The sequence below is a fragment of the Spea bombifrons genome, chromosome 7 (genome assembly GCF_027358695.1).
Source record: "Spea bombifrons isolate aSpeBom1 chromosome 7, aSpeBom1.2.pri, whole genome shotgun sequence".
NCBI classification, from domain to species: domain Eukaryota; kingdom Metazoa; phylum Chordata; class Amphibia; order Anura; family Pelobatidae; genus Spea; species Spea bombifrons.
The window spans coordinates 38,143,446-38,157,932 of NC_071093.1; the positions used below are offsets into that span (position 1 = coordinate 38,143,446).

General features: G+C 40.0%; 2 protein-coding genes across 2 annotated transcripts; one reads left to right on the plus strand and one right to left on the minus strand.

Annotated features, from left to right (window-relative positions):
- Positions 1 to 158: 158 nt before the first annotated feature.
- Positions 159 to 9,612, minus strand: PMS2 (PMS1 homolog 2, mismatch repair system component). Its single transcript, XM_053471475.1, has 15 exons — positions 9,490 to 9,612; positions 8,529 to 8,668; positions 7,727 to 7,813; positions 7,274 to 7,376; positions 6,793 to 6,976; positions 6,289 to 6,459; positions 5,981 to 6,078; positions 5,258 to 5,357; positions 4,999 to 5,083; positions 4,561 to 4,713; positions 3,255 to 4,092; positions 2,189 to 2,356; positions 1,716 to 1,816; positions 937 to 1,106; positions 159 to 577 (listed from the first exon to the last, which is right to left on the minus strand). Exons 1-15 carry the CDS (start codon positions 9,501 to 9,503, stop codon positions 434 to 436), a joined length of 2,556 nt encoding a protein of 851 aa, XP_053327450.1. The 5' UTR covers positions 9,504 to 9,612; the 3' UTR covers positions 159 to 433.
- Positions 9,613 to 10,007: 395 nt separating this feature from the next.
- AIMP2 (aminoacyl tRNA synthetase complex interacting multifunctional protein 2) lies at positions 10,008 to 14,295 on the plus strand. Its single transcript, XM_053471482.1, has 4 exons — positions 10,008 to 10,218; positions 11,889 to 12,092; positions 12,601 to 12,832; positions 13,695 to 14,295. The coding sequence occupies exons 1-4, from the start codon at positions 10,102 to 10,104 to the stop codon at positions 14,081 to 14,083; spliced, it is 942 nt and encodes a 313-aa protein (XP_053327457.1). The 5' UTR covers positions 10,008 to 10,101; the 3' UTR covers positions 14,084 to 14,295.
- The last annotated feature ends 192 nt before the right edge of the window (positions 14,296 to 14,487 follow it).

The following is a 14,487-nucleotide window of genomic DNA, read 5'->3' on the forward strand; positions in this document are numbered from 1 at the left end:
TCACATTACGCCCAATATTCAGATTTGCTTTATAGGGACTGAATCAATACTTTAATAAACACCCATTAGAAAAAAAAAAAAGACTATACATAACCAGATATCCACATAATTGGTATTCAAGGTAAATAAGCACACATTTATTAAAATATATATATATATATATAAAAACATAACACTTTTATTATAAGAATTCTGAACTTACAATAAAAACATTTAACGCATATAAACATTTTATAAAACAGCAGAAAAGCAGCACTTTAAACGTATGTCTCCCAAATTGCATTAATCTGGATTAAAACGAACGCTAGTGTAAAAACTATGAACTTTAGGGAAGACTTAAAATACAGCGCGATATCCGAGACGGCGAGATAGCGAGAGCCCCTCCAGCCCCTCGGACATAACAAAAGCCGCAGAAAATATCCGGAGCTTGCGATCAGTCCTGGGAAATCATGTCTAGGCTGGCAATGTGCCTCATGGTGGGGCGTCCGTGGGGGCAATTCCAAGGATGTTCTATCTCTCCCATGTGGGCCACAAGTTTCTTCATTTCATTTATGTTTAACGCTGTTCCAATCATTACCTGTACATTGAAAATGGTTGCGTTATCGCAAATATATGTGTACACTGGGGTAAAAACTGGTGAATGGGGGTCTTACGCTGCCATATTTTATGCAGCCTTAAGGTGGATTTTTCTGAGATTTATTAGATTTATATAATTTTTTAGGTTTTGCAGAAGTATGATGCATCACAGTTCACACGCTGTATAGACAATATAGTCATATTACATACATATACGTTCCTTTTACTTTTAAAGTAAAACTGTTGTGGGGTGAAATAAATATATGAAAAATCCTCCCCACACCGATTGTTGATGCAATATGTTGGACGATTATAAAAGATCATTAATAAGGACTGAGTAGATCTCCGTGCCATACTCACAGACTTCCTGCAGGCTCTAGAGGCAAACATCTGCTGCACTCTGGACGGCCTACACATCACCCCAGGACAGTCGCTCAACATGAAGATCAGTTCCTCTATGTCCTGCTGCCCAAAGGTCCAGTTCTTGCTTGTAGGCAGAGACACTAACTTGACGCGTTCCATGACAGGCGCTGGAATACAGGGAAGCAGTGTTGGAATATCATTGTCCTTCATGGATGGGTACATGTATTTTGTCATGTTTACTTCCGTACATCGCATTATTCACTACCGGAGAGTCTGTAACGTCAAACTGCCAAAACCTAAGGGATTTTCAGTAACATTTTTACGATGGCTTCTAGTCCCACGTGCTTAGAGCATGAGCATAAATTTATTAAAACGTAGTCTTGTAATTATAGCCAACACATAATAAGATAAATTAAGATTAGTATTTTACTTCCATTGCTAGCAATCAAGTAACTATTACACCGCACTCCCATGGCTCTTAGCCATCCTATAGGCTAAAAGTCATTGAAAGTCTTTTTTTTTTTTTAATATGCCTTAATTATTACTATTAATCAAGAAGAAAACGGTTAAAGCTCATTCAATTCCTTTGGCACTGAGGACTGATAGCCAATACATAGCTTTAAACATTCATTCAGCAGGGAGCAGCTCCTTACCCTGGAATGAATAGGGACATATCTTTTAATTAAAGTAAAGAAGGATAAAGTGACCTTGTTTGTCTGCTAATAACGAAACATCCTAGAGTAATGATCAGGAAAGTAAAATCTACACGTGCTTACCGTTTTCATCAAAAATAAAATCAAATCCATTCTTCTTGAATATTTCGATGTTATCGATCAGCACTGTCTCATTTGCAGCTGTTAAGCTTAATTTCTGGGGCCTGAAATAACAAAAATAATAGAAATAAAAGAGATTTCTTGGTGACGCAGAGAACGTCAAAAGAGGAACTTTAGCTAAAAGCAGTGTTAATGCCTACACGAGCGCTACGTCATAGTTTATACAGCGAGTATGAATATCTATCGGCCCGTTCAGTTTGCTCTGAAACTCTGCAAAGCTGCTTGGCCTTTGCGCCGTTTGGTTTGATGGCCCATTAGCCTGCTTGCCGGATACACCAAAGAAGCTGTCTTTACATCTCTCATTTAGAAACAAGCAAATCAGGGAGGTAAATCAGGGATACCCAACACAAAATTGGGCAGAACCCTTCCTTTCATGCAGTTTGCCTGTAAAAAGAACTCAATGAGAGGCTACTCACGCTATGAGCCTCTGTCCTTGTAAAACCGTATTCTGCTGCAGCATCTCAAAGTTGTATTTTTCGTCTGTCGCATGTTGGTCAATTATGAAAAGGTCGGTGTCTAGCTTTGTTATTATAAATCCCAAATTGAACTGTCCAATGATCTCCATTTTTGCAAACATCTCCTTACTAGGTAAGCGGAAAAACATAATTAGCGGGTAACTCTGTGAGACACACATTGGAAGGGCAGTACTTTAGGACAAAATAAAAGCATTTAAATGGAAATGAATTAAAGTATTTTTAGTAATGTGCTTCAACCATTCTGCTATGGAAATAATTTACTAGAGGTATTTATTACTCCTGATATATGTACAAATAATGAAACTCGTTAAACATAAAATACTTTTATTAATAAACACCGCTTAGACATCAGAAGTTCCAATATATTCTTAAATGCAGATTTGCCTAGAGCACTAGAAAACCAAGGATCAGCCCTAAAACCCTATGAGACCTCACTATTTTTTATTACCGTGATAAGATCAGACCAGAAAGGATTACTATAATACGAAATGGCTTTCTAGATCAAAATGATCTGGACTGAGGGATCTTAATATGTATAGCTTGGAGGAAAGAAAAGTTAGGGGATGCTTTAGAAACATTTAAACACTTAAAGGGATTTAAAGTACAGGAGGGAAGTTTATATCAATGGAAGATAAGAGGTCATAATCTAAAACTAGAGTCAAAGGTTTACATATAATGTAAGGAAGTTTTCCTTTACCGAGATGGTCGTAGATAAATGGAAACGCCTCCCCGCAGAAGTGACACATGCTAATAATGTAGGGGGATTTCAATGCATAGGATAGGCATAAAGCTATCTTGAATCTAAGACATGACCAAGTACTGATTAAGGTTTGAATGTCTACATCAGGAATATGGGCAGACTAGATGGACCGAATGGTTCTTATGTACCATCATCAAATTCTGTGTTTCTATGAATAAAAAGGACTGAAGCTGTTAAAAAAACAAATGGAACCAAGAGTCAGCTAAGTTACTCCTTAATAAACAGCTAAAAAAAAAAAAGCGATACCTTATCTCTTTACTTAATTCAGCTTCCGCGGCTTGATTTTCCCCGGGGCTGATCTTCGCCCTGAACCTGCGGTATCTCTCAGACTCCTCTTTCAGTTTCTGCTGGCTTTTAAGCTTTTCTATTCTCTTAGTGAGCTGACCCATTGAGAAACGCAGCGGCGCAGTCCTCTTAGCAATATTTACCGGAGCGTCCACCGTATCTACCCGTGACGGTAATTCGCGATAATGATTTGAATCCACCCTTGTTTTTGCGCGTTTAGAATCTGGAGCAGAGTCGTAATCCCGCTGCTCTAATATCTCCGATGCCTCGTTTGGCTCTTCTAACCCTGGTTCAGATTTAAAGTTTTGAAGTTGACCGCTAGCTGCTGGTGAACACACTTCGCTGTGTCCATTATCACAATTCACTAAGGACTCCTGGGAGCTGGATAAACTTTCACTGCTGTGGTGACCGAGGAACTCCGGGGTATTGCGGTCCGGCCCACAGTCTGGAGCGGAAATGGTTCCTCTCCCAGAATCACAATCACTTTCCAATGGAAATTCATTTTCAGAGCAATCTGGAGTCCCCGATTCTCTCTTATTCTCACTCGTGCTGAGAATGTTTTTGGATACAACCCTTTGATCCTTGCAGGAATTACTAAAGAATGCCTGCAGTTTCTTTTGGGAAGGCGATGAGCTTTGTCCTTTGTCAGGTTTTGTTGTCTGGGAGCTGGTTTGAGTCTTTTGATGCAGGGAGAAAGCCTCTCTCAACTTAGACACAGCAAGAGATTTTTTATCAAATGTCATTGATTGTCCCGAGGTGGAGGACTCCGAACCTTGTGTACTTAATTTAATGAAGTTACCTGAGGGGTGGAAGAAAGATGATGATTGGGATGAAAATCTGATCTCAGTGCGACCCATCCGTAAATCGCATCCAAACTGCAAGCTACATTTAAACACATGCTCTACAGCCTCTTTTAAATGGTTAAAATCTCAAATAAAAATGTAATATCTACACTTTGCAACAGAAAAATTGTGTTCCCTTGCCATACACTTTTTTTTTTGCGCCAGGCTCACTTTGATCTATAAATTCTTCTAGGAAAGTAACTTCCAAGACTTAGATCCAACATTTGGAGTGCAGGCATTTTGTGAGTACAATTTGGTTAAAACAGACTTATGCATGCATGTGATCTTTTCAAAAACGCAACCAATTAAAGCGTCCGGTTGGCAGGAACATTCCTCTGGCTGCTAAACATTGTCATAAATAATCTATAATCTTCGAGATTAATTTCCGTTCCTCTGCTCATTAGGATTCCCATTGTGCGGCGTACCTGTGGCAAGGTGTAGGGTCTGATTCATGCCCAATTTATTCACTTTACTGCTGAACATCGCCACCAAGGACGTCTTTAGAATCGCCAGTAACAGCTTCTCCTCTTGTAGCAAAATCTGCCTCTTGTCTGGCGTGACGTTGATATCAATGCAGTCTGTAAACAACATAAAATTAATATGCCTATCGATAAATCAGCTGACCTGAACAAGGAGAATTGAGATTTATATGGCAAGCCTAAATGAATTCCATTCCCCCAGGAAGCCCAAGGGCCGTGCCAGCCCCGCTTAAGACAACAGGACCTTAGCTCCCACTGAAATCATTGAGGTACGAATGCTAGTTTAACATCGATATACGAACATGGCACCGAGAACTGCTAAAAATACAGCAACGTGAATGATACTGCTAGGGTGTATTTGCAGATAAAACAAGTCTCCCTCACCTGAATTCACGCAGATGCTAAGCACCACAAATGGGTACTGATGCCGATTGTAAGTATGGTACACCTCATTCACAACCTTGGAAACCTACAGAGAAAAAATAAGTGAACCTTATTCTTATGCATAATGCTGTAATGTTTGAATATTTATCAGTAAAACTTAATGCTGATAATATTGCAACTTTTTTTTACTGCTCAATTTTACTAGAACCACCCAAATGAGAACCCAAATGAGAAGCAAACTTGTTTTAGAAGGCTTTACCTTTGCAGGATCACACGGCCGTTGATTAATGAAAAAAAACTGTCTGTCCGTAGAGCTCCTTCCCACTCCATGGTCACAACTAGATATAAATCCTGAAATGCTGAAATGCATTACACTGCTTCTTAAAAGGGACGGTCATTGCAAAAGGTTTCATTTTCTAAATGTTCTTTACTGAATACGACACCAAGAGATACCAATCCCCTATACCCGAGCATAGTGTTTATGTCATATAGTAAGTATAGGAAGCCTAAACCACTGGCCTTTCCGGACACTCTTATTGTAGAGGCCCTATGGGCTTTACAGGTAGCCATACTAACTGATGTTACCAGTTTGTTTCACAGGGTTTTGAGCCGATGGCCCAAACAGGTTCATAGCTAAACTTCGTATGTGATAGAAAAAAAAGTAGGCATAACTATAACTATAAAACCGTTGAACAGTTAACACATCCTCTAAAAGTAGAGATTCAGACAACATTAAAGGCATTCTTTACTTGCAAGCACCTAGCTTTTGATTTCTTTTCACATAAATTTGGATTTAATAAGCCAAGACTTTATTAATTTTATCTAGTTGTATTTATGCATACAGGTTACAAAGATCGTAAAAGAATTAGAAGAGCTTGAAGGCCACTGAAGAGGTCAGATGCACGTATGTTCAAGCGAAAGGTACAGAGTTGCGACACAACATGTAAGAAATGACAATGTAAATATGTAACTTCATGCTTACTTATAAAAACTGTCTAGAGTGTCTGTATAAGTCAGTCCATAGTCCTCGCAGACCGTTTCACTAGGAGGCAGTTGGACAAACGGCATCAGACTCTGCAACTGTTAATTGGAGGTGGGAAAAATCCAAAATAATGTTCAGGTTCAGCAGGAGGTTCGAGATCAGAGTATAAACTAAACATACAGAATAGGGCACAGAGAGAGCGAGAGAGAGAGAGGGGGGGGGCGAGAGAGGGGGGGGGAGAGAGAAACATCTACAAGCATCATACAATGGCAATATCAGATGTTTAAATACACGCGTCAGCGCGTTACCTGCTTCTGCCCAAACACAGCTCCTATGTTCTCCTTTATACTGCCGATGCTGCCGCTGGAACACATCACCAGGTTTCTTTTTCCTTGCCCAATTTGATTGGTGCAGTTGATGCGAACTCCAGTTGAGATTATACAGTATGCCTGCAACACCTGAACCATTTTGCCAAATTCCTGGAAAATAAACAAATATTCCAGTCCGGATGCATCCTATGTATATATATATATATATATATATATATATATATATATATGTGCATAAAAACAGAAGGTATTGCAAAAACCCTTGGTAACACTGTCCGAATGTACAAATGAGACCCTAACATAAAATGCTATCAATCAGCTCCTGTATATTAGGTAATAACCCCATTATAATAGCTCTCCAGGATACATGGCAAGATATTAATAGCTAACACGCTTTCTATAGGGTGGCTCTGCTTTTATCTGTAAAGGAAAATCACATTAAACAGAACACTTTTGACAGAAATAAATTCAGGCATTTAATACCTTTTTAATGTTCCTCTGAAATTCCTTGTGCCGGACAGGCAGGGTGTAAAACAGTTGTTGTACGGTAACTGTTGTTCCTTGTTGCCGTGGAAATGGAGATTTCTGGACAATCTTCCCATTTTGATCAAAAACCAAACGAGTTCCTACATGAGCCGTTTTGTGGCAGGTGCAAATAGAGAGATCGCTATGAAAAAGAAGAAACAAAAACCGAAATCCTGAGCGACAGAGACACTGATATGACAACGCTGCCTTCATTCATATAACTGTAGTGTGGGAGCTCACATACAAGATGTTTTATAGAAAATCATTATTCCGGACCTGTGGCGTTTGCATGAAAATGAGACAACATAATTCCAAAGGCCTGTCTAAGTGTACATATGTCTTGCTGGGAGACTTTAGCAGATCCTAGTGAGCTGATGATGATGATGATGATGACGACAATGATGATGAGTAAATAACTGTTTCAAAAATCATGCCGTACCTTAACGCACACAAAGAACTTAAAGCTTCTCCTCGAAAACCAAATGTTTCCACACTAAGAAGGTCCGAAAAATCACTTAACTTGGATGTGTGATGCTTCAGTGCTAAGGGAACAAAAACATGATCGCTGAAGAACGCACAGTATTTAACGGCAAGTACAGGTACGTACAGCGGAGCGAGCGTCTCTATAATGACATACCTTTAAACTTCATGTGTGCCTTACTGTGTATATACAATGTCCTGCACAAATCACTAGCAAATGGTAGGTGTATAAATACAGGAGTTATAGTTTATTTTAGATGTGTATGCCAAGTGCAGATATTAGGTAACATGTAACCTATATATTTGGTAGCAGTGCGTAAGTATTTAATGATATTTAGATATTCTGCCCCTAAATGTTGGCAATGTTTCTTCTACCCTGACAACTTAAAGTTATCAGAACTTCTTAACTTACTTAAGCCTTCAAAATTCTGTTCATTTACTCCAGACCCATTATCGGAAACTTCAATCAGTTCAGCGCCATACTCCTTAAGTTTTATGTCTAAACGAATGAAACAGGAAAAAATAAAACTTAAAACATGAACTATGTATGAAAATGTTACATTGAATGGCACCAACCCCATCAGAGATGCTGCTATAAGCAATTTCCATTATGAATGGGATGGATCTTCTAATGTACAGGCCAAGCTAGAGTCATCTAGGCTTGTGGACAGATTGTACCAGCATATCAAAGGGCATTATTCACTAAAGAGAGAGGTGGGGGGGATGCAGGAAAAACTTGGTTTTATGATACAATATTCCATACTGAACGAGACATTCAAGAAATCTCGTTAAATTAATGGCAGCAGAAGCTCACTAGAGTTGGTCTTTCATAAAATGAAATGAGATGAAACCCAACTCTCCTGCAGACTCTATAAACTCTTCGTTTAGTGAATAAAGCCCTAAGACACCTGAAACTCAAAGGTGTCAAAGTATTTTGTATGCTCACTTAGACCGGGGGTCATATTGGGGACATTCACAGGGTTGTAATGTAAGACCCAGTCTTTGGTCTCGTCTTAAATTCAGAATATCTTTATGCCTATCCCATACATGGTTTAATTCCCTTACTGTATTAACCTTTACCACTCCTGATGGGAGGCTGTTCCATTTATCTGCCACTCTCTCCATTACATCTAAACCTCTGGCTTTAGATTATGATGTCTTGTTTTAACTTTCCTCCTTTGATATAACCTTCCCTCCTGTTCTTTGGTACTCACCAATGCTTGTGGCCCCTGCATCGATGCTGTTCTCCAGCAGCTCCTTTACCGCAGTTGCTAGACTCAGTACCACTTGTCCAGAACAAATTTGATGAACAGACTTTCGATCAATGGGTTTAATAGCTTTGGCAGGTTCGGTGCTACATAAAAAGGAAAACACAGGGTCAGTTGGGTTTGATGGTATTCTTGATCATCAGTCCATGGTCTCGTCTTAGATTCAGGATAGCTGATCATTGGGGCTCTTGGGATAAACGGCCGCACTGGTCACATTTGGGTTTAAAGGTATTCTTGATCATTAAAAAGATGATGGTGTCCAAATAGGATATGCGGACCAGGAAATAATAAACCCAAGAATCAATCATCAACACAGAAGGACGCTTCTTAAGGTTTGTTTGTCACTAGAGGTGTAGCTGGCAGGCTTTACTGTTACTTTGTGACCTGCTGATAACTATATTTAATCAAGTATGGCACTTAAGAAAAATAATTTTCATTACAAATAAGATCCATTCTTTACAGGCACATTTAGTAAAGTGGGCTCTGGATTTTTTCCTTGTGGAGGAAAGAAATTGTGCAGTATAAGTCTTCTCGTTTTGAGTTTAGAAGAAGCTGTTTTGGGAAAACTAACCTGCAGAGGGGGATTTATACAAAAAGGTGATTCTTGTACAAAGTTATCCGCGTACGATAGAATGTTGGGTTGACATGGAACCGTTCCTGGTTCCGGAATCTTAGGTTTTTGTATTCCAATGTACCAAATTCCTGTGAATGGGTAATAAGCACAGAGCCCAACATCCCGCTTTTATTACAACACAATTAGGAGCCTTTATAGAGACTTCTGAAGATGCTGTTAGAGTGCAAGCTCTTGGAGCCCTACGTGCAATTAACCAAGAAAGTAAGATTACCCGTGTACACTGCACATGTATGATTATTGTGTGAAGCAGTACCGATACATGGCATGACTCACCATGCTTCCTCCATGGCTCATTGATAGTACATAAGCTGCAGCAGGGATGGCGAAGCGGTTTGTATTCCTCTCACCCCCTCATACCCACGCAGTCACTCTCGCTCCAACCCGCTTCCTCATGGCATTTCCCAGCCAATAGCAGCTCAATAATCCCCTCCAAACCTCAGCTAGCGGTGGGTCTAGGGAAGGTAACCGCTTCAAACAAAGCGGAAGCGCCTGGCGGCCATGTTTGTTGAGGGCAGCAGAATGCGGTAAATGAGTGGAATCTAGTTGAACCACATTACTTTGCAAATTTTACGTTAAGGAACGTTATACAGTGCAACCTATGATTAAATAAGGCATTGATAATCACAGAGTACTGACTGGCCCATGTTATGGCTGTTATGGTGTTGTGTCTCTCGAAGAGAAGACTATGGGAGCTATTGCCAGAAATAAAAATGGCCGCCGCGCAATTTAGCCTATACCGCAAACCTGAAACTCAGTGAACCCAGCTGTACTTTCACAGCGAGGCGTGGAACGCAAGAGCCCCTGGGTGACGTAATCTCAGAGGACCGGTGCTCGTTCTGACTGTGCAGCGTGCTTAGCCGATCCAGCAGCGAGTCCGCCGCAGACATGCCTATGTACAAGATGCAGCCGTACGGTGGCGGCGATGTACAGGTGGATCTACCTACCTGTATGTACCGGGTGCCCAATCTACATCAGTCCCCCTCAGGACGCCAGGATGAGCAGGTATAAACCGGGGCTTCAGCTGGGACCAGAGGCCTGCTCCTGTCATAGCCTATTTATGCCACTGTGTGTAAGAGAATCGTCAAATCCGTTCAGCCGTTTTCAGTAAACACCCGGTAAACGTCAGTAGAATTGCAGACTTATCGTGATTTACACATTATATGGGTTAATAACGAGTATTTGGTCATGTTTACAGGGAGCAGATTGTTAAATGCAGAGCAAGCTGTCAGAGTTCCATGGTAAATGCTCCAGAATTGCTCTTTATTATTATTGCTTTATATAGCACCATCATATGCACAGCGCTGTACGAAAGTGGTTTGTTGTTTTGACTTGTAATGGAATTGTGAATGTAGGACGATAAAAGCGATTTAAATGCAGAAACAAAAGGTACTGAGCTGTCTTATAAAGGTACGGACTGTCTTATAAATGTCAAAAATCTCCAAAACAGCGTGGAATGCAGCAATCATATTTAGATTCCTCGGGCCGTTTGACGGATGTATCTCTAATAATATAAAGGTTTCGCAGATATATCTGTCACATAAAATGGTACATTAAAGGTAATTTTTACTGACTTGTTAGCAAGTATTGTGCCTTTAGGCTGAATAGCATTGTGGAAACCTAGAATGCGCTTTGATCCTCACTTTATTATTGAAGCGCAGTGCGATCATACTGCCAGGATATGAGGTTATTAGAGAAGCCATTATAATTGGGCTTTAATAATTTTATATACATAAATTTACCATTCTAGCCCAGAAAATGCCATCATTAAAGAAGGCCAGATCATGGATGGGGTCATGAGATGCTGTGTTATCTGTATGTGTAAATGTATATATGTTAATCCCCTAACTTTAAACTGTACAGGGCTGCAGAATATTTTTGCAATGAATAAAAGAGGATCACAATAGTAATAATAATAACTAATGGAATGGTCAACTCGGGTATAACGCTCATGGTTGCAGGGATATATTCTAAAGACCATCGGCATCTTTGTAATTTGCTCTGATCCATACTGATATAGCCTGGATCAAAGGTGGGACAGTGGTGGGCTAAGGGGCATTGGGAATGGTGACCTAACACAGCGGAGGAGCACACGGTGTGTATCTATGTTGTATAGTAGGCTGATTAGAAACCAAATTACAATACATAGGAACTTAAACTAAAAAAAAATATATATATATTTATTCTTACTTGTATCTTAAATATTCTGACTTCATATGCAAATAGCTACAATTTTTCAGGAGGTCTGAGCAAATGAAGTTTGTTGGTAAACATATAATTGTTTGACAATTACACAACAATGGAACTAAATAGAAACATGTTTAAGTAAAAAATCTATTTATTGAGACAGAAACGGTCACACAAAAAGTGAAAGGCCACATACTCTTTGTTAAAATGTTTGCTTTTTTCTGCCAGTCGCATCCAATAACCACCAAATCGAGTATTTCTGCTGTGCAGCTCGGGTATTATTGAGGTGATCTTTTAGCTATAAGGAGACCTTGTAATATGAACACATTATAACTCAAAATAAAGCATCACACAACAGAGACTAATTGGCACATGCAGCCCAGCATCAAATATTATTAATCCTTCCTAAAGTAACCTTTGAACAGCAATCTGATTTAAGCTTTTGATGGTTCTCTAAAGACTACTAAAATGCGTTTTGTTATAATTAGGAGTGTGACCCAGCACTTAAGGCACTCGAATCCCGACAAGAAGACATTTTAAAAAGACTCTACGAGCTGAAAGCTGCCGTCGATGGACTCTCTAAAATGATCCAGACGCCGGATGCAGACCTCGATGTGACGGACATCATCCAGGCGGATGAGAAGGCAGCGCCAGCCTCCGGCATTGCAGATCTGGACTCCGTTCTTGGAAAGGTACAAAGTACAACACCTGCTCAATGTTGCTGTTAAATGTCTGAAATAAAAAAGTATATGGCAGTCTTCTGAATAAAACACGGTATTGTAAATACCCCAAGTGAAAAGGTTTGAGTCCAGACATGGACCTCCTTATTGTCTTGTGCTTAGAAGGGATACCGCTGATGAAGCCCATGAAGGCTGCAACGTAAGTCTGGGGTTGTTGGTTCCCTTGTAAAGGGATATATGCCTCGCATTTTGGATGTGGGCTGCCCTTATGGCAGGATCGGGCTGATATGTAGATCTTTCCTCTAATGCTATGAAGCTGCAGTCCGTTTTTGGTGTGTATGTCATGTTGGGGTAAACAGTATATACAAAATGTCAAACCTCTTTTGTATAATATTTTATTATATCAGAGGAAAAAAGTTCTTTTGGGAAGATAGTATCTCTAGTTTTTCTGAAGGTAACATGTATTAGGTTAATATATAAACAGAGCTGATAAAACATTAATGATCTGCTTTCTATGCAGGACTACGGAGCGCTCCGGGATATTGTTATCAATGCCAATCCTTCTCTGCCGCCGCTGTCGCTGCTGATTCTCCACAGTCTGCTGTGTGAACGTTACCAGGTGCTGTCGGTGGTCCACACTCACTCATCTGTCACCGACATCCCAGAGCCTTTATTGAAATGCTTTGGAGATCAGGTCAATAAGAAGTCTCGACAGGAGTACCAGCTTGGCTTTACTCTCATCTGGAAAGATGGTAAGGAACCTAATGTGATCGAAAGGCTGGGACAAATACACTTTTGTTAACCATATCATCCCTCGGATATACTGTCATTCTTAGTAGTAAAAATCTTATTTCAGCCCCCCCCTCCATTGATATCACATAAACTATTTTAATATCTTGATCAAGTTAAAGCGACCTTGGCTTTAACAGCAAATATGTAAAGCATACAAAGAGGAAGAAAGGGTTTGCTATTTCTTAGGAAAACTTTGTATTGACAGGTAAGAGAGGACAATGTTTTGTATTTGGGGCCAAGCAAAAAAAAACAAACCCTTTAACAGCTATCGTTGTAATTGTCGATCTCCTGTGAGATGAAGTTGATCTTAACTGCATTTTCTAAGCATTATGAAACTCCAACTTCTTCTAAAGCAGAAAGTCACCGGTGTTGGTTCTGCATGATACTTGAAGAAAAGAAGTTTGTGATCTAAAGCTCACTGTTTAGTAAATAACTCCCTACCCTTCAATGCCTGTATGGCCTTCCAAAGGAGGGGCTCTGATATAGTATGACGGATACCATGGGCAAAATACGGTGAAAACTAAACTGATACCAGTAGTGAGAAAACGGTTCTGCATAAAGTACGATTGTCACAAGCAGGCACAGCTTTACTTAATTTACTGAACTATTTTATTGGGGTGCAGTCAGGTAGCGAGCGTTCTCCATCCCGTTAGTATTTATTGCTTTTAAATCAGAGGACGTACTGGTATTTCTGTCAAGGAGCAACCAAATCCCCTTTAATATAATAGTATAATCTCCTAGTCACGTAGGCCAAGATGGGAACAAAGTATCTGCAATTGTGTGATTTTATTTACATTATTTTTTTTTTTATTTTTTTTTTAGTGCCCAAACCACAGATGAAGTTCAGCATACAAAATATGTGTCCAATTGAAGGTGAAGGGAATATCGCTAGGTTTCTGTTCTCGCTCCTGGGATATTCATTTAATGCCGTCACTGCCACGCTGGTCGACAGCTGGGTGGACACCGCCATCTTCCAGCTCCGAGAAGGAAGCAGTAAGGAAAAAGCTGCCGTGCTGCGAGCCATGAGCTCATCTCTTGCTAAGTCTCCGTGGCTTGTAGGCAATGAACTGAGCGTAGCAGATATTGTAAGCTGGTGTGCCATTCAGCAGTCTGACAACTCCACTGCCATCCCACCCAGCGTACAGAAGTGGATGAATTCTTGTGAGAACCTCACATCCTTTAAGGCTGTCTTCAGACTGCTAAAGAAATAATATAGCAGGCTACGGAGAAGATACGGTATGAAAACAGAGTGCCCGTAACCAAGAAACTCTGATCTGGACTCATCTGCACGTGAATCTCATGTGAACACCTGTGGTAACTAAGCCTATATTCCATTCAGATAGAGTAAACCGGTTTAAAAATGTCTAACCAAGCTATTGGCTTTGGAATGTTATAAACGTAATAAAGTTTTGCGCCTTCGGGAGACATGTATTTTCTGTGGAATTTGTATAATCTGATCTTACTGTTAGAACCTGCCTATAAACACACAAACTGTCTGGAATGAATGAATGAATGAATGGGGAGGATAGCACAGATAATTCAAACATGAAGACAGGATCTTGATTAAAAAGGTTTTATGAGAATAAACCCCACCAATAAAGACAAAAGGGATAGC